We start from the raw sequence: 19710 nt of genomic DNA on the forward strand, positions 1-19710 counted from the left end.
AAGCTGTTCCGAGACCTCTTTGCCAACTACACAAGTGCCCTGAGACCTGTGGCAGACACAGACCAGGCTCTGAACGTGACCCTGGAAGTGACGTTGTCCCAGATCATCGACATGGTGCGTTGGTTGTTGTACAGTCGTGGAGTGTGCTGGTGACAGTGTCAAGGAATGGGGGAATGGGAGACTGGGATTAATCTCCAATCAATTCTTTCCTGTAAACATTAAGATTAGCAACAATAACAGCTACCAACTGTTGGAGCCTAACTGTTGGGCGCCCACAGTGTGCTCAATACTTTGCACACTTGAATCCATGCCTAGCAGAGATTACCACCCATGTAACTTCTGAGGAAACTCAGGCCCAGAGAAGAGAAGGACCTGCCAAGGTCACCTAGCAAGGCTGGCTGGGAACTGAACTGTATGGGCAAGTCAGGTTTGCGGGTGCTGACCAGAGCTCTATAGGTGAGTGTGCACACACAGGGCAGGCTATGTGCAGACGTCTGTCCACATCTATGCCCACTCTCTGCCCCCAACTAGGATGAGCGGAACCAGGTGCTGACCCTGTACCTGTGGATCCGACAGGAGTGGACAGATGCCTACCTACGATGGGACCCTGACGCCTATGGTGGCCTGGATGCCATCCGCATCCCCAGCAGTCTCGTGTGGCGACCGGACATCATACTCTATAACAAGTACTTCCTACCTGGGCCCCTTCCCTCTCCTACCCCTCCCTAGAGTTGCCCTTGGCTCTGGTGATGCACTTGTCCCCCATCCTCCACATCGAACCCGGCTCCTATGGTGCCCTAGACGCTTTCCCCTAGGACCCTTCTATGCTGCCAGGAAGGTGTTGGCAATTGTGGCTGCATGGTGCAGTAGGGCTTCCTGACCACACACACACACACACACACACGCACACACACACACAGCGGCTCATGGCAAGGGCCTGCAGGAGGGACCTCACAGCCCCTTGACGGCACCTCCACTTTAGGCTGTCTCAAGCCAACCCAGGCTGAGTGTCTCCTAGGAATCCTCCGTGTGGTCCAGGGCCAATTCTGTATCTCTCGCAGAAGGGGTTCTGGGACACAAGTGCCTCTTTATGGCACTCTCCACCCTTTTCTCAGGGCACCCCAGGGCCTGCCTAGGGATTTCCTTCAGGGCTTAGCCCTCTGTAGTCCCTTATGCCGCCTAAGCCAGTTCTGTGCTTCCCAGACAACACATAGCTCCGCATATTTTCCTCAGGGCCCCTCTAGGAGCTTTGCAGATGACACTCAAGGAAAGCCACCGTGCGCCCCGCGCCAACTTTTGAGCTAGGTCTGTGTCTCGTTCTGGGCCTTACAGGCGCCGGCCCCGCTAGGCCTCCAAAGGCACAGAGGGCCCTCTCTACCGCTCCCTTTGCCCTCTGTGCCGCCCCCAGCGGGCCGGAAGCGCACCCCTTTCAAGGGGCAGCCCTTACCTCCCAGGCCACGGCGCCTCAGGCAGCCCCACCCCCTGCCCGCAGGGCGGATGCGCAGGCGCCAGCCTCAGCCAGCACCAACGTGGTCCTGCGGCACGACGGCGCCGTGCGCTGGGACGCGCCGGCCATCACGCGCAGCTCGTGCCGCGTGGACGTGTCGGCCTTCCCATTCGACGCGCAGCGCTGCGGCCTGACGTTCGGCTCGTGGACGCACGGCGGGCACCAGCTGGACGTACAGACGCGCGGCGCCGCCGCCAGCCTGGCCGACTTCGTGGAGAACGTGGAGTGGCGTGTGCTGGGCATGCCGGCCCGGCGGCGCGTGCTCACCTACGGCTGCTGCTCCGAGCCCTACCCGGACGTGACCTTCACGCTGCTGCTGCGCCGCCGCGCCGCCGCCTACGTGTGCAACCTGCTGCTGCCCTGCGTGCTCATCTCGCTGCTGGCGCCTCTCGCCTTCCACCTGCCCGCCGACTCGGGCGAGAAGGTGTCGCTCGGCGTCACCGTGCTGCTGGCGCTCACGGTCTTCCAGCTGCTCCTGGCCGAGAGCATGCCGCCGGCCGAGAGCGTGCCGCTCATCGGTGAGCTCTGAGGGCCCCGGGTGGCGGGGGAGGGGGCCGGAAGAGGACGCCCTCAACCCGGGTTTGAAGTGCGCGGGTGTCCGCAGGTGCAGGAGTGGGAGCCGGACCGGCCTGGGTCAGCGGAGGGGCCCCGCCGACCGTCTTGGGGTCCGGCCTCGTTCTGAGATTGAGGGGGAAGAGGTCGGCCCCTTCCAGGGAGAAGGGGCAGAGGAAAGAGTTGCTCTTTCCTCAAGGACTTGATGGAGGAAGGTCGACATCCCCAGTGTTATAATCACAGGCAAACCATACTAAGTACTCACTGCGTGTCAGGCGGTCTCCTAAACACTTGACGTTTATTAACTCAAGGAAGCAGCACCACACACCTGTGAGGAAGGTTCTGTTATAACTTGCTTCAGATCATGCTGGTTCTATTTAAGAGCGTGACTTTCACGGGACTGTGGGTGAGTCCAGCCTCCAGCAGTCGGGGGGAACAATTAGGGAGCAGGTCGCTTCTGAGAACCTGACGGGGGAATGCGGGAGAGGGAGCCCTTGGCCCTTACCTCCTTCCCGCTTCCATCCATTGGGCTTGGAGGGTCCTGCGAGCCTTACGGGGGAATGAGCTCATTCCTCCTTGTGCTCAGGCAGTTGGGGAGCTCAGGCCCCCTGAGTTCTTGTTTGGGGCCTCAGTTCCCTTTCCCTCTCTTGCAGGAAAGTACTACATGGCCACCATGACCATGGTTACCTTCTCCACGGCGCTCACCATCCTTATCATGAACTTGCATTACTGTGGTCCCAGTGCCCGCCCAGTGCCAGCCTGGGCTCGGACCCTCCTGCTGGGACGCCTGGCGCGGGGCCTGTGTGTGCGGGAACGAGGGGAGCCCTGTGGGCAGTCTAGACCTCCTGAGTCATCCCCCAGCCCCCAGCCTCCTGACAGAGAAGCTGGCCCACCAGCAGGCCCTTGCCATGAGCCTCGGTGTCTGTGCCATCAGGAAGCCCTGCTGCGCCATGTAGCCACCATCACCAACACCTTCCACAGACACAGGGCTGCCCAGCGCTGCCATGAGGAGTGGAAGCGCCTGGCCCGTGTCATGGACCGTTTCTTCCTGGGCATCTTCTTCTCCATGGCTCTGGTGATGAGCCTTCTCGTGCTGGTGCAGGCCCTGTGAGTCCCAGGGGTCTGCTGCAGCCACAGCACCTCCAGACGGGGATGGAATGGCCAGGCCAGGTGGTGGTTGGCCCTCAGGCCACTCAGTCTCTCTCCACTGGCCCTCAGAGCCTGGAACATCCTCTCTTCAGCGCTACTTACTTCACACACCAGAGGGAGTACTCATTGTCTCTGTACCCTAACCTCCAAGGGAAAGCCAGAGCTTTCCGCTCCCCTGATTCCTGCAGAGGAGGGACTCTAAGAAGGGTCAAGATCAAAGGGCAGTCCTGGAGGGACAGAACTGAACTCCGATGCTGAGTGTTAGTGCTTTCAGTGAGGAGAGTGCAGGTAGTACAAACAGAACTGCCACACTTCCTGTCTTCTCTTCCTTCCTCTGTGGCTGCTGTTACAGGGACTTGGTCTTGCCTGTCCCTACCTGGGGGCTCAGGGATGGCAACTGGGAATTCAGGATTCCTGGTCCAGTTTCCAGAGCAGGAGGCCACACAAGGATCTGGCCCCAAAGCCCCGACTGATAATAAAGTGTGTGCCTATCACTTCCTCCGTGTCCTCTCTTATCCTTAGGGCCCATGGTGGTGGAACTTGGGGACCAGCCTCTTAGGGACCTTAGGACTCATGCATCAGAGCAGAAATTACATCTTTGCTGACAAGAAAATGAGATCCAGTCTACCCTGTTCCCACACAGTGACATCCGGAGAGCTTGAAGGTGCCCAAGGTAGGGGCAGTACAGGAACCAGCATTCACAAGGTATTTATTTGTTCCTTTCTGACTTCCACACATCTTCTGGCACCACCTCTGTGCCTTGGACGCCGTCCCTGCCCTCATAAGCTCACAGTTGGACTTGGGAGACCATGGCCCTTTGGGAGCACAGAGGCAGGGCCCCTAACCCAGCAGGGTGGAGAGGCCAGAGAAGGCTTCCTGGAGGAGCGAATAGGAGCAGTCCAGGTGTACATGGGAAGCATTTGAGTAGTATCAGCAAATACCATGGCCAAGTACTGTTCTCCCCAATCGCCCCACCTCCAAACGACTTTAATCTTCTATCTCCAAGTGAGTGGTTACCTGTCCTGCAGTCCCCCCACCTCTATTCACCGTCTTACTCCTAGACCCCTGGATGAGGCCCAGTCCCTACATTTTCCTCTTCCCGCTAGCAAGCCTGGCAGCTGCCAGAGAAAATCCCAGAGTTCCCTCCAGATGGAATTACCGCAGATCTTGGCCACGCCTAAAGCATACATGTGGCTGACAGCCTCATGTTGGGCAGAGGTGACGGCAGAGCTGTTCAGTGGCTGATGGATTAGAGGAGTCCTGGACTCTCTGGAAAGGCTTCTCCAACAAGGAACCAGAGCAGCAGTAGAAGGGACCAGACTGCAGACAGGGGGCCCTGACCCATGGCTGCAGGGAAAACAGAGGCACAGAGATGTAGGGGCAACGTGAGATACACAAAGAAACAAGATGAAAAGAGCAGAGTGAGCTGACTGATACACAAAATTAGGGAGGAAGGTGGAGATGAGACCAAGGAGAGCCCCAGTTCCCCTTCCAGAGGTCCTTAGGTCTGTCCCCCAGTCTCCTACTGACACAGCTGAGGCACTGCAGGGTGGGATGAAAAGGGTTAGAGATCTGAGTGGGATCTGGTGATGCAGGTCTTTGCTCCTCTGCTCAAACTCTGGTGGGAGAGTTGCTGGTGCACTGGGATGGGGGATGGGGAGGGGGGCGGGAATCCTAAACTCTCGCAGTGCTTGAAATTACGTTATCAGACCTCAAAGAGGCTGAGTTGGCGTCTGGAGACCTGGCTGGTCTTGACTCTGCCACTAACTCACTCTCACCTGGAGCAAGTCACTTCTGTCTCCGAGTCTCACTTTACTATATAATGAGGATGATACTCCCTGTCCCACCTCCTTCCAGTCGATAGTTGTCCAGTAAGGATAAAATGAGATGATATCTGAGGAGGTGGGGGCCAGCCTGGTACGGTGGTTCCAGGTTCAGCTCCAGGACCAGGCTGTTTGGACTGAACACTTTTCTAGTTCTGTGTGTGGGGCTGGTTGCATCATCTCTTTGTGCCTGCCTTCTCTTATCTGTGGAACAGGGGTGATGACATTACCTGCATCATTGGATCATGGTGAGGATTCACGGAACCCTGAGTGGTACTGTGTCATGGAGAAGGGTGGCTGGGGCTCCTTCCTATCCGCTGTTCTCAGAGCCCTGAGGGAGGAGGCGGGACCCGAGGGGGAGGGGCGGCTGTGATTTCTTCCCTGAGAATGGCCTGTTCCCGCCTAGAGAAGTGGTGGCTGAGGCAGGACCTGGCACAGCAGGTGTTCAAGCCAAAGGGAACCTGGGGACCGTCTAGTCCGATATGCCTACTATGCAGATAGGGAAACTGAGGCCCAGAGAGAGATGTTTGGTCACAGAGAGAGGGCAGAGCCTGGGCTAGAGCCCAGGTCTCCAGAAGCCAAGACCTGACCTTGATCTTGGGAGGTGGTCTGAGAGAGCTCTGAAGGCAGTAACAGACCGAGGGCTCTGTGGCAGGAGGAGGAGAAGGCCCAGGAGGACTTTGTGGAGTGGCCGTTCCCTCCGTCGCCTCAGTGCAGCCTGGAGCTCTCTGGGCTCTGGTCAGTGGACTCCTGGGAAGGCGGAGACAGCCCCAGGCTGGGTGGCCATCTCCCACATACACATTCAGTGGGGAGGGTTAGCAACCTCCCACAGGTGTCTGCTTAAGGGAGTCTACTTTTTTTGATTGAAAGGGCGTTGTTTTTATTTTATGGGGGATGTCCATCCAGGAGAGGGGCCCAGACCCAGGATAGCCAGCTCAGCCCCCAGCAGAGCCCCACAGATGCCCACAGCCCTCACCTGAGTTATCCAGACGGCAGGGCCCTGACTTGCACTGCTTGTCTGTAGGGAAGAAACAGCAAAGAATCAAAGGCTCAGCAGCTCTCGGGATGGTAAGGGACTCCAGAGCCCCGTGGTCCATCCCTGACTTGCTCTAGGAGAAGCTGGTGTGTTTTCTCCTGATTCTGCTTCCTTACAGTGGGACCTCCCTTGCCTGGGTTTGACTTGACCCATGAATAGCAGGGCCAGAAAGGCACCAGCCCTTGAAGCCAGGGTCATCTGGGCACTCCTCCTGCCCCCCCGGCCTGTAACTTTGCCTTCATGCCACACCCGCCTCTCCCTCTCCCATGTCTTGTCCCAGCCAAGGAGGGGCTAGTTTGTGTGTCTCCTTCACCTTCCATCAACTCGTGCACGCTCGTGATGCTGTCCAAGGTGGTAACTGAAGCCGCGCTGGACCTTATCCCTTGAGATGTGGTCCATGGGTCCAGCCAACAGCCTGCCTCTAACTATTGATATGAAAAGTGGGCCTCACAGGCCCCTGGGCATCCCTCAACGAGGACCAGCAGCCCACAGCCCCTTCAGAGGTTAAGGACCTGGGCCCATCTTCATGATTACTCCTCTGGATGGTCCAGGGAGGATGGACAGGAAAGCATCCGAGACCTGCCAGAGCCCAAGCTGGAATTTAGAGGTAATGCACCTGACTGCTGGCTCACCACCCCACCCCACCCCCGCCAGCACACATGACGGCACAGGGGTTCTGTTCAGTCAAATAAACACACTCCTCTCAGAAAACTGGGGTGGGCCGCTTACTCATTTCTGGCAGCAGCTTCCAGCTGGGAGGAAAGCCTGACACCAAGTCTCTTTGGCCCTCAGATGGCCAAAGACATCTGCGTTGGTCAGGAAACCCTCTTCAGTCTCCCCGCAGGCAAGTGGCCAGCTCTGGCTTAGACACCTCCAGGGTCGAGAAGCAAGCGTGCTACTTAAGAAGGTTATGTCTCTCCTTGGACGGAAGGGGTGGAGGGGCTGGGGGACAGGACTCGGTCCTTCTCACTGTTTCTAATATCTCTGTATGTATCTTCTGAAAACGGGACGGGCAAGGCCACCTTCCGCCCAGCTGCTGGCTGGCACGTGCCCTGCTCACCTTTGATGTACTCACAGTTGTACGTGCTGCGCTGGCCCAGGGCCCGGAGGTAGATGCGGGTGGGGCCCTGGGCCGGTCTGCTGGCATTGATCACCTGGAAGGTCTCGAAGGGAGGGATCAGCACCTCCTCCTCCCCAGGGAAAAAGGAGTAGCCCTTGATAGGGGCCCCGAGGCAGGTCCAGATGCCGAAGAAGGTGTCTTCCCCAAACTGCTGGGCTGCAACATTCTGCAAGGATGCAGAGGCAAAGCCCCCCAGCCTGACGGTGGCCCCGGGCCCTGCTGGCCGGAAGCGTAGGCCCTGCACCCCTCGGAACACCTGGCGGCACTGGGGTGGACGCTGGCCCCTGCCCAGCAGCTGCAGGGCCTCAGTCAGCAGGAAGTGGAGTGTCTTGAAGGAGAAGTGGTGGAGGTAGTGGAGCCGGGAGCGGCCAGCCTCGCGCACGGCCGCGTTGAATTCTTTGTGCAGGGGGCTGTTAGCCGTGTAGGCCAGGAGGGCCACCCCGTGCTCTTCTCGGAAGCCCGCGGGCGGGGACAGACGGGTAGGGCTGAGGCCCCACTTGGACCCCCAGGCCTGGCGCTCCTGCCACTGGCTGCTTGCCTGAGCCCAGACATCGGCGTACACTTTGTTGGCCTGGAACTCCGTGCGGTTGAGATCCGGGAGAGCCGCCGCCATGGCTGCGGCACAGCCAGCATACTGGTCGTCAAAGGAGGCCAGGGCCATGTCCAGGGGCATTTCTCGAGAGAAGAGGTCTCGTCGTGTGATGGGGTGGCTCTGGGCCTGAGGCAGGGGGAGCAGCAAGGACTGAGAGATTAGGCCCTGGGAGAACGGGAGCCCTGTTATCCAGCTTCCCCCTCCACTGAGCTGAGAAGAGTAAGGGCCCCAGACACACCTGGAGGGGAAGGGGCTTGGGAACTACTAGCTACAGATCCCCGAGACCAGGCTCTGGGGCTGTCCGATCTCCAAGCTCTGAGCGATCTCCAAGCGAAGCATCCGGCAGACTTCAGAAGCCAGCAGCTAGGGGATGGGGTCAGCGGAGGATGACTGTACCTGAAGTGCTTCCATGAGGCCCATGGACACGAGCAGCAGAGACATCATGGCAGGGGTCTGCATGTTGGAGGTGACCTTGGGCAAGTTACTCTTTGGGTCTCAGTTTCCTCGTCTGGAAAATGGGAATCTGTACAGTTTAATAAATTGTGATGAATTGACACCTAGCCTGGGCCCCTTTGGGTGCTTGACACAGAGTCACAACATAGAAACGGAGGCTCAGAAGAGAGAGGGGACCCTTCTTGCCGGAAGGAACATGGGAGACTTCCTGGAGGAGGTGACATGTGAACAGGGTCTTGTGGGACAAATAGGAGAATAAGGCTTCAGTCAGGGGAGGTAGGAGAGAAAAGATTGGAGTTGAGGGTGGGAAAGGAGTTTGGGACAGCAGGAATGGGAAGAGCAATGGTATTAGAGGTAGGGACTCAGAATGTAAAGAGTGAAAGACGTTCTGGCTAGTGTGGCAGTTGCAGTGTTGGAAAGCCTGGGGCCAGTCCTGAAGGAGCTTGACTGCCACAGTGAGAGGTCCAGGCTTCCCCTCAGGGGGACATGAGGCTGGAACAGGGCAGATCCAGGAGTGGTCAGCTGGTGGGGCCACAGCAGGACTCCAGGGACAGGCTTAGAGCAGGGCTTGGGGATCCAGAGGGTCCTCCTCTGTCCCTGCAATCCTGCTGCCAACTGAACCCTCACCCTAAGCCCTCAGCTGATGCCAGGCAGGGACCCCCAGGTGGTGCAGGAAGAGGGGCTGGGTGGGGGAGAGTACAGAGGGTACTGCTTCCCCCAGGGAAGCCTCCTGCATCCTCTGGGTGGGCACGCTGAGGGCCCAAAGTGGCTCCAAGAAGGTGTCCCAGCTTTGGGTCAAGATTGGAACAGACAGTTTCTAAGTTGGTGCTGCTTCTTTTTTTATTTTTTTACCGAGTAATGCATGCTTATTGTGTATGAATGAATCACAAAGCCCAAGTCCCCCTTTTCTTGCTTTCCCTCCATGTCCCCCTTCTCACTGTTACCCATGCCTGCTGTTTCCGTGGTAATGTACCTTCAAGACCTTTTCTGATGCACACACAAGTAATATATTTAAATATACATACACACATAGTTTTCTGTATACAGCCTGTTTTGGGTTTTTTTATTGTCACTATTTTCAAAAAGAAAAAGGAAGTGTGCTTACACATACATGTTCTACAACCTTTTCCCAGGTAACAATGTACCATGGACTTCCTTCCATGTCACACATGCATATCTACCTTGTTCATTATGATGGCAGCATGGAATTTCATATATAGTTAATCCATAATTTATTTAACCATTTCCTTATTGAGGGACACTTAGGGTTTTTTTCCTAATTTTTTGTTATTACACATGATATTGCAGTGAACATCCATGTATATAAATCTTTGTCCTCTTGTCTGCATATTTTTATAGGAAAGATATCAGGAAGATGATATTTAAAGGATCTGAATAGTATTCATTTAGATAGCCACTGCGCCACTGCCAGGTTGCCATCCAAAAGGTCCCACTTCACCCTCCCACCAACAATGGACAAAAGTGCCCTTTTCTCCATGTCTTTGCCAACACTGGGCATTATTAATCTCTCTTAATTTTCATTTAACTGGTGGTACAAATGGTATCTAGTTTTTAATTTACGTCTCTGGTCACTTAACAGGATCAATCATAACTCTAATTTTTTTTTTTTTTTGGCTGCGATGCGTAGCAGGTGGCATCTCAGTGCCCCAGCCTGGGATCGAACCTGGGCCCTCGGCAGTGAAAGCTGGAGTCCTAACCACTGGATTGCCAGGAAATCCCCATAATTTTAATTTTTTAAAGTTTTAACTTAATAAAAGGTAGTACATTTTCATTATTCAAAATTTATAGTCCACGAAGCATGCAGTGAAACGTCTTTCTCTCACTGATCCCCCAGCCCCAACCTGCTCTCCCCAGAGCTAACCAATGTTCCCATTTCCTGTATATCCTTCCAGAGATACTCTAGACGCATACCAGCAACTTCTCGGGTATTTCTCTTTTCCTTCTTTTATACAGACTGTAATACAGTTAGTGGTTTTTTATCTTTAGAAGTCTGATGAAACCTGAAACTGCTCCTCAGAAAATGGATATATGCACCTTCACACAGACGTTACACAAATTTCAGGGTGGTTATGCATCTGCCCCAGTCTCACTCAGGTTAAGCATCCTTGCTCCCGAATCTACTCTGGCTTCTGGTGGGGCCTAAGTTTTGATAGTTCAGTGACCCTAAGATGCTGGGATGTTATGTGGCTATGATTTTGTGAGTCTCCAAATCTAAGATCCTCTAATTGCCAGTATACAGTTTAAATTGAGGTGTGAGTTTCTCTGGGCAATGGAGTTAGCATCCAGCAGAGTTTATCAAATTCGTCATGTCCCAAACTGAACTTATCTTCCCTCCCTCAAAACCTGCTTACTCATTTATTCAGAAAATTCTTGAGCATCTGTAATGTGTCAGGCACTGAGGATAAAATTATGAACAGAAACAACAAAACCCACATCCCTGCTTCTTTAAGCTCTTTTAAGGTGGAGATGGAGTTGGAGTGAGGAATTTCAAGTAGCATGTTACAAGAACCCAAAGAGCCTGATGGAAACACATTTGTACAAGGAGTGGGTTTAAGTGAGGGGCTGACCAGAGGAGATTCGGAGCAGATAGAATTAAAAATGGCATCACAGGGCTTCCCTGGTGGTGCAGTGGTTGAGAGTCAGCCTGCCAATGCAGGGGACACGGGTTTGTGCCCCGGTCCGGGAAGATCCCACATGCCGCGGAGTGGCTGGGCCCGTGAGCCATGGCCGCTGAGCCTGTGCACCCGGAGCCTGTGCTCCGCAACGGGAGAGGCCACAACAGTGAGAGGCCCGCGTACTGCAAAAAAAAAAAAAAAAAAAAAAAAAAAAAAAGGCATCACAGTGGGGTGTAAACCTGAGATACCGCTCCCTAATTCCAGGATAGAATGCTAATGGGCAGAGAATTCAGCAGCAAAAACTACTTGAACTCTTGTGGTCTCTTGGAATCCACCAGAAAAGCCTGAGCTGCTATAATCTTCTCTTTGTGGAGAAATTAGTCCATGGGTTCAAGTGGGGCTTTCCTCACTCTGTACCCCCATGAGGGGAATACATGACCCCAAACTGGTGCTCTAATGCCCTGGCCATTGTGATTGGCTCACGGATGGACACATAACCCAAGCAAGACTACTCAGAGTCTTTCCTGAGATTTGATAGATGGGTGTTGTGTAAAAGAGAGTGTGCCAGACACTGTTGATTCCCCAGCCCGTATCCCCTCAGCTCATCTTGAAGTTCAACACAGGTGCAATGGATAGTCCTCAAGCATCTGACAGCTTCCCACCCTTAGTGTTCTGTATGTTTCTGTGTCCAAGGCTTTCTCCATCACCCTGGGAGCTTGCTCAGGGCAACCCCAAAGTGCAGGAGATTTAATGTTCCCAAGGACAGCTGTCACCCAGTGAGGGTAGTCAGATTCTCTATTCCACAGAGGGTCCCCGATGGGACATAGTTGACCACAGTGGTCGCACAATTTTTGCGGGGGAGCTTTTCTCTCTTCTTCAACTCACTTTGCCACTGCTTCACTGGTACTCCCTGGGATCACCTTTCAGATAAGCTGACTACACCCAATCCTTGTCTCGGGGTCGGCTTTTGGGGGAACCCAAACCAAGAGAGAAGGTCTTCTCTTTGGGTCAGAAACCATCAGAACATGGCCCAGAACTGTTCCTTCAGCCTGGACCCAGTGGAGCAGACCTGGGCCCAGCCCACAACAGGGAGGTGCCCAGCTGAGGCAGACTGGCAGCCTGAAGCAGAGCTGCCCATCCAAGCTCACTTTAGCCAACCTACAGTCAACGTGAAGACCCAGGAGTATGAGAATAAATGTTTGCATGCCACTGAGATTTTGTGGCACACAGCAAAATGGTCATGCAGTGAAAACATGAGGCAAACTATGTCTGTCACTGCCTCTCCACTATCCTGTTTCTGTCCCCGTCTCTGCCCTGCAGAAACACAGCAATAAAAGGTACCAGAGGCTTGTGATAGGGCAGGAGAACTGTGAAGTCAGACATTGAATCATGTGGCCAGACTAAGGTATTGGCAGTGAAGGTGGACACAGCATTACTAGGTAGAATTTACTAGACTTGGTGTCTGATGGGATTTAGGGGATGAGACGGGAAATCAAGGCTCACAACTCTGGTTCCCATGCTCGGGGTTGGAAATACAGAGGAGAAGCAGAGGAAACTTTAAAAGCTCATCCCAGCACATAGTAGGTGCTCAGTTAAAAAAATGTATTGAATAAATGATCAGGTTAGGAGGGGAACTGGTGAGTTCAGTTTGGCACATGTGGACACTCTAGGGGCAGACATCCAAGATGGAGCAGAATGGACAATAAAAGACATTTGAGAGTCATAGGTGTATTGAGGTCAGGGAAGAGATAAGGTCCCCAGGGAAAGAGGCAGGGAGGGTTGAGGAAAAAAGAGAGCAGCTTGAAGCCAAGGCACAGGCAGAGCAAGACACTTCCTTGGGTTTCTAGAGACTCTTCACTTCTGGCCTTTGGGTCCCGTTAGATACCCTGGGATCCTTGTGATTAATTCCTCTTTGGGCTTCATCCAGCTCAGGGTGGTTCCCGTGAACTTGCCAACAGAAGAGTCTCGCGTAATCTACCATCCTTATTATTCATCCAGTCACCCAAGATGGTTACTTGGGTTTCCATTCATTCAGCCATTCATCAAACACTAGATTAGTTGTCAATACTGGGCACAGTATGGGTCCAACCTCGATGCTCCTTCCCTTTCCCCATCCCCACGTGCCCTGCCATGGCTCAGGTCAGCCCCTGCCTTCTCCCTGATCTCCCTACCTCCGCTGTCACCCCTGCTAATCCACACTGCTGCTGCTCCGCGGAGTAGGGAGAACAATGTTTCTAAAGCACAGTTGGTCATGTTCCTTACCTGCTTGAAAACCCTCTGTGGCAAACCTGACTGGAAGAAATATCTCAAAATGCAGAGATGACAATTATGAGGCAAGGGATGAGAAGGCATCCAGAAAGGAAAAAAAAAAAAAAAAAGCAAAAGATCAAAACAAAACTTACCTCCTTACCCTCAGGACAGAATCCAACCTCCAGGCACTGGCATTTGAAGTGCTCTGTGACCTTGCCTGCCATAACCTCTTCAGCCTCGTGCCCCACCACCCCTGCTTGACTTCTACAGTACAGAGCAAAGTTCCAGGTGAGGCGCTGCTGCTTCCCTCCATGTGCTGGGGATGCCCTTTTCCAACCCACTCTTCACGGCTTCACTCAGGAGCCACCTCCTCCAGGAAGCCCTCTGGCTTCCTAAATCACCCTGTGCTTTCCCCTGTCACTGTCCTAATCGTACTGTGCTGCCCTTCAATGTCTGCCTCCCCGCTGGCCTGTGAATTCCCTAAGGGCAGGGACCAGGTATGACCCATTCTGTGTCCCCAGAGCTCAGCCCAAGGCCAGGCACAAGTGAGCCCTCCTGGAATGTTTGCTGCAAGTCTGAGAGGCTTTCTGGGTGCAGCCAACCATGTAGAGCACTGCAGAACAGGTGCATTGGTGACTTAGTGACCAGTTTTGCAGGGAATGGTGTGGAGGCCAAAGTGGTGGGGAGGGCCTGGGAGGCCAGGAAGTGGAGGCACTGGGCAACTCCTTTTCCTATCCCAGCTGCCCTTCTGTCCTTCCTCTCATCCTGCTCAGGGCACTTCTTGTCAGTTTCCCCTCATCCAGACCCTTGATGAACATTCCCTACTGGGGATGTGACTCCAAATCCCTCCCTAGAAATCCCCAAATTTCCCAATGGCCTCAAACCTCCCTAGGTATCCCAGACCTCTCCATCAGAGGTGCAATGGTCTGAATATTTGTGTCTCCCCAAAATTCATATGTTGAAACCCTAATGCCTGATGTGATGGTATTAGAAGGGGGGTGGGCTTTGGGAGATAATTAGTTCATTAGTTCATGAACCCTCATGACTGGGATTGCTGTTCTTATAAAAGACACCCCACGGACTTCCCTAGCACCTTCTACCATGTGAGAACACAGTGGGAAGGTACTGGCTATGAATCAGAAAAAGGGCCCTCATCTGACCAGGCTGGCATGCTGATCTCAGACTTTCAGCCTCCAGAACTATGAGAAATGTTTGTTTGTTGTTGATAAGTTACCCAGTCTGTGGTATTTTGTTATAGCGGTCTAAACAGACTAAGATATAAAGTTCCCAGAAACTCTTCCAATGATTCCTGCGACTCTCCCATTAATACCTCAAATTTCCCCTTTAAAAAAACCGCTTTTCATGCCCAGTGCCCAGGAACAAGTGGTGTGCCCCTTACCTAGACTTTCTCCGGGATGGGGAAGCTGGTACTGGTCTCCAGCGATGGCCACCAGGGGAGGGGAAGGGCAGATTTCTCTTTTATACCGTCAGTCCCCCACCCCTTGTACCTCTCCCACACAGCTGCTCAGAAATGTGACACTCCCCCATCTATTTCTGGACTAGCCTCTGCCCAGTCTGCTCTGGGCCAGAGCACGTCCCATGAAAAGGGAACCCCTGAAGCCAGAGGGAAATCAAGGATCCAGGCTAGAACAGTTGCCTCCCCACTGGGTTTGGTCCAGCATTCAGCGCCCCTGGCCTCAGGGAGTATCTCCTTATTTTTCCTTTCATGTGAGCATGGAGACTCACCTAAGGTGCAAGGCGAGATTCCCAAAAAGCCTGGGTCCCAACTCTAGCACTCCTTGGCCATGTGATCTTGGAGGACTTTCTGCTTCACTCAAGACCCCTGTTCAGTGACTAGGTTTGACTCCATCTCTTGGGGTCTTTCTTGGGGTTCCAGGTCTCAGGATGGGAGAAGCAATTCCCCAAAGCCAGAGGGTAGAGAGAAGACAAAGCCATGATACCAGAGGTTCAGGCTGCCAGAAAGTTCTTCCCAGAGCTGCTGATTCCTCAGCTGGCCCCTTCTCCCATTACCTCCCAGTGGGCATCTAAGACTCAGAGCCAGGTTATTTATAGGCAAGCCCAGGGAGGTGAGGGGGAAAGGCTAGTGTTGATAAACATGGGGTCACCTGAGTCTGCGAGGTCAAGGGAGAGAGGGTCTAGGGAGGGGCGGGGCTGGACCCTGAGGTTGTGAGAGAGAGAGCTCTGCATCTGGGCCACGCTTGCTGAAGGGAAGGGGCATAAAGAGAAGGGAGTGGGGTGGGGGCCGCTAAGATGCTGGACCACACGTGACCCACGTGTTCGCCATATGCAAATTGTATGCAAATGAACGAGCGCGCAAGTGGTGACCTCTCGGCTGGCTGGACCCTCTTGGTCTCTTCGGCCTAGTTGTCTGGAGCCCGGGCCGTGGCGGTCAGGGGCCGCCCGAGGGAGAGGCCACGTCTCGTAATTCTCCTCTAGCACTGGTTTTGCTCGGATAAAAGGGTCCTGGAGAAAGACCTCGCAGTCCTTGGGAAGGAGAGTTAAGTACGACCCTCAGCCCCGCCCCCCAAGCCCCAGTGTTTGTCGTTGGGGAAGAGAGGTGTCAGGTTACCGCCAGTGGCGCTATAATTAGCCGCGGGACTTCGTTGATCCGCGGGTCTCCGGGGACAGGGGGCAGCGCGGCGCCTCCGCAGACTTCAGTCCCCGCCGCCAGGAACCTTCAGTGCCCCTTCCCGCTCTCCGCCTCCGCCACCTCCAGGTGAGTCCCCGGCTCCCCGTCCCCTCCCTTCTCCAAGCGGAGCCAAATTACCGCTCTTCCTTTAGCATTCCCGAGCAGAGGGCGCTGAGCACCCGGGCAGCTGGGAGGTGGGGGAGCTGAGACTGGGGTTGTGCTGGGGTGGAGGCGGGGGGTGGGGGTGTGGGGTGGGGTGGGTGGAGGATAAAATCCAAGACCCGCCCACACACTTAGGGCTGCTCTGGGCACCGCCCGCGCCCCGCCGGGCCAAGTCCTAGACCAGGGACCCCTCACACTGTAGAAGAAACTCTCCCAACTTTCTGTCCCCCAGCCCATCGAAGCCAAGACTCCACCGTCGCTGGTCCCACCCTCAGCGGGATCTCACTCTCCAAGTCTCCCAGAGGAATGATGTTGGTGGCTCTGTTGATCGCCCTTAGCTGCCTTGGCATCCACACCCTCAGCGGCATCCGCGTTTACGCCCCCTGGCAGGTAACTGGGGGGAACCATTTGCTGCCACAAAGGGAACAGTTGGGGTGGACCCGGGGCCTGACTCCTCAAAGAGCCTTCCCAGGGACGCTTCTCTATGATGCCATTCCTCTTAATCCTCTTCCTCTCAGGAACTTCCATCCCTATAGGGAGCCCCAACTTCCCATTCCATCTCCCAGAACCCAACCTCCACCCATTGGTCCTGCTGTGATCCTCCTTCCTTCTATGGTCCTCCCTTGGGATTGCCTGCATCTTTCTCCTGTCACTTCCCATCTCCCACCACAGGCCCAGCCTAACAAACTCCTTTGGGCTACCTGTGTACTGCCCTCCCGCAGCCCCTCCCACACCAGGGCTTGACCTCCTCCCAGTCCCCACCCCCAGGTTTGAGGATGAGGGCTTCTCGAGCAGGAGAGGACTCAGAGCCTCAGAGCTGCCAGTGACTTGCTGTGGTGTCTAGCACCTGTATGAGGGGGAAAGAGCCTGAGGGTGGGGATGGGGTCAGGTAATTGGAGACTGGCCATACGTTTGTATGTCACCTGCATACTGAGCCTTAGAGCCAGAACGGTGCTTGGAAGTCTTCCAGCCCCACGTCCCACTGAGTGCAGGAACCTCTCTAATGATAAATGACCCCTCTTAGTTAGTACACAAGTGAGGATCTATATGCTATCCTTACAATAACCCTGTGGGGTTGGAAGTATCCTCAATTTATAGGTGGAGAACCTGAGGTCCAGAAAAGTTAAGAGACTCGCCCAAGATCTCACAGCCCATAGGTGGTGAAGCCAGGATTTGAACCCATGTCTGTCTGGCTCCAGTGCCTGTTATTTAAGCCCTTGAGCTCTTGCCAAATTTCACACCCCAGATATTTGGGCATAGAAATGAGATTCTGTGTTTCTGAACTGATCTGCCGCCAGAACCTCTGCCCAGTACCCTGAACTTACACCCTTTCCTGTGTGGCCCCTCTCTTCCTTACCTCTATAGGCCCAGAATGTTTCCATCCAGAACCTGAGCCTGGCTCCAGACACCTTCGATGATGCCTATGTGGGCTGCTCGGAGGAGATGGAGGAGAAGGCAGTCCATCTGCTAGCGGAGGAGATGGCTAACCATACCAGGCTGCGGGAGTCCTGGGAGACAGCCCAGAAGGCCTGGGAGCAAAGGTGTCCAGGGCTCAGCCTGCCTCCTGGCTTCAAAACCCAGCACGGAATCGCCGTCATGGTCTACACCAACTCATCCAACCCTTTATACCGGGAGCTGAACCAGGCTGTGCGGACAGGCGGTGACTCCAGGGAGTTCTACATGCAGCACTTCCCCTTCAAGGCCCTGCACTTCTACCTGACCCAGGCCCTGCAGCTGCTGCGGGGCAGTAGGGACTGCAGCAGGGAACCTGGGCAGGTGGTGTTCCGAGGCGTGGGCGCCATTCGATTTGAACCCAAGGAGCTGGGGGTCTCTGTCCGCTTAGGCCAGTTTACCTCCAGCTCCCTGGATGAGGCAGTGGCCCGCAGATTTGGTAATGCCACCTTCTTCTCTCTAAGGACTTGCTTTGGGGCCCCGATCCAGGCCCTGTCTGTCTTTCCCAAGGAGCGTGAGGTGCTGATCCCCCCGCATGAAGTCTTCTTGGTCACCAGTTTCTCCCAGGATGGATCCCGGAACCTGGTGACTCTCTCCAGCAATAATCAGATGTGCAGCCACTTTAACTGCGCCTATCTGGGTGGTGAGCCATGCATGAGGGAAGCAGGACTGGCAGGATGTCCCTGATTTATTTCAGTCCCCAGGGCCTTCAGGAGACCCACGTGATTAATGGGGAAGTTGAGGGCTGGAAGTTAGCTGGAGTTATTTTTCTCTGTGACTCAGGTTTTGCCAGCTCAGAGAAGGCCCTATAAGTGCTTTCTGCATCTGTGAATATTCTCAGATGATTCTATAAAGGTCCTTGAAAGTTTCCTTCTGCTATACAGTCTAAAAGACCAAAAGAACCTGGTTAAGGGGGGCAATAAGCAGAGGAAAGTGACAGGAGTGCTGCTTCAGATCTCAGGAGGCCCTGGGCGTAATAGCGTAACACATACGCTATTCCCAAGTGCTGAGGCAGGGACAGAATGGGGCCAGGATGGTAGCAGGGATGGAAAGGCAATCTGGGAAGATTTCCTGGAAGAAGAAGGAGGAAGGGAAGTCAGAAGTTTGTATTTAGGACAAGGGAAAGCTAGATTGAGATTGGGAATGGCCGTGCCAGGGCCTGGTGAGAAGGGAAGTTTGGGGTGTGAGGGTCTGTCTGCATGGAGGCCTCACTGTGCTGTCTGTTGCAGCGAAGAAGAGGCCGAGATGTGAGTCTGTGCCAAGTGAGTCACCCTCCTGCCCCTCCCTCAGCTGCTTTGACTCCCCCTGGCCCTGCTGACCCTTCACCACCTTTTCCTCTCTCTCCAGCAGGAGGACAGGCCGACTCACTCTCCAAGGGGGCCTTCTCTCTGCTCTCCTGGAAGGCCCTGCCCTTGGCCTCTTAGGAGTTCCAGCTCTCAGGAGCTGGGCTCTGAAAGTTCAGTGCCTGCCACGTAGGAGTCCTGGGAAATGATGACATCCATATGAAGATGGGAGGCTTTGAAGAGCCTGGAGAAGCCAGAACATGGTTTCGGACCCAGACCTAGCAGCCATCTCCCCGGCCAGGATGTTGGCGGATCTGAGGCCATGGTAGGGTGGAGGGATCCCCGCTACGTGGTAGGGACTCCAGGGGACAAGCAAGGGTAGTACTGTGATAGCCACTGGATTAAACAGTGTTGCAGTGTGGTGACCTCAAATTTCATGATTGGTTTGTTCCATGAGACTAGACCATCTGCCCTGCTCTGGCCATATGGGACTCAGGGACTGAGGGACTAAAAAGAATGACTTTTTGATCACTTTTAGACATGGTCTCAGTGCAGACCCTTGTCACACACTGTAACCTGCAAACCCAGACGCTTTAATAGACAGAGGTTCCTCACAACAGCCCTGAAGGCAGGAAGGGGAACAGATGGCTTCCTAGGCCACTTGTCAGATGAGGAATGCAGAGCCAAGGAAGGAAGCAACTTGCTGAAGGTCAGAGAGGTAGTGCTGAAACCAGGACCCTTACCTCCTAGTCCAGAACCCTTTCCACCAAACATCTGAAGGAACTCAAAGTAGGATCCTAAGCCCCAGATATCTGGGACCCCAGAGCAAGCCATTTCTCTCTGCCCTGCTCCCACAGGGTTCATTTTGGGCTTGGGGATCTCAAAACATCAAGAGACAGAGATTCTCACACACTCTGGAGGCATCTGACATCCAGAACAGAGGCTTTATTGAGGCAAGGAAAGCAGCACGGGCTCCTACTGAGCCCCACCCTCACCCATCTGGGGTGTTCTACTCAGCACCAGAAGGCAGGACCCTCCCACTGCA

General features: G+C 54.5%; 3 protein-coding genes across 3 annotated transcripts; 2 read left to right on the forward strand and 1 right to left on the reverse strand.

The window, feature by feature from the left end:
* Positions 1 to 1293: 1293 nt before the first annotated feature.
* On the forward strand, positions 1294 to 3693 carry CHRNA10 (cholinergic receptor nicotinic alpha 10 subunit). The gene is made up of 2 exons (XM_079929837.1): positions 1294 to 2025; positions 2713 to 3693. Exons 1-2 carry the CDS (start codon positions 1749 to 1751, stop codon positions 3168 to 3170), a joined length of 735 nt encoding a protein of 244 aa, XP_079785963.1. The 5' UTR covers positions 1294 to 1748; the 3' UTR covers positions 3171 to 3693.
* A 137-nt stretch (positions 3694 to 3830) lies between these two features.
* ART1 (ADP-ribosyltransferase 1) lies at positions 3831 to 8238 on the reverse strand (the record flags this gene model as incomplete). The annotated part of the gene is made up of 4 exons (XM_079929873.1): positions 3831 to 4555; positions 6008 to 6049; positions 7128 to 7905; positions 8176 to 8238. 4 exons carry the CDS (start codon positions 8236 to 8238, stop codon positions 4458 to 4460), a joined length of 981 nt encoding a protein of 326 aa, XP_079785999.1. The 3' UTR covers positions 3831 to 4457.
* A 7525-nt stretch (positions 8239 to 15763) lies between these two features.
* ART5 (ADP-ribosyltransferase 5) lies at positions 15764 to 18194 on the forward strand (the record flags this gene model as incomplete). The annotated part of the gene is given in 4 exon segments (XM_079928176.1): positions 15764 to 15855; positions 16163 to 16320; positions 17296 to 18066; positions 18069 to 18194. Coding segments are annotated over 3 exon segments (981 nt in total). The 5' UTR covers positions 15764 to 15855; positions 16163 to 16236.
* Positions 18195 to 19710: the final 1516 nt, after the last annotated feature.

The sequence above is a fragment of the Stenella coeruleoalba genome (assembly GCF_951394435.1).
Source record: "Stenella coeruleoalba genome assembly, chromosome: 8".
Lineage (NCBI taxonomy): Eukaryota > Metazoa > Chordata > Mammalia > Artiodactyla > Delphinidae > Stenella > Stenella coeruleoalba.

Bases quoted from the DNA above. Each gene is read 5' to 3' on its own strand.
- CHRNA10 (XM_079929837.1), top strand. From the start codon at position 1,749: ATGCCGGCCCGGCGGCGCGTGCTCACCTACGGCTGCTGCTCCGAGCCC. The intron at 2,026-2,712 runs GTGAGCTCTGAG...CCTCTCTTGCAG, and splicing joins CGAGAGCGTGCCGCTCATCG to GAAAGTACTACATGGCCACC.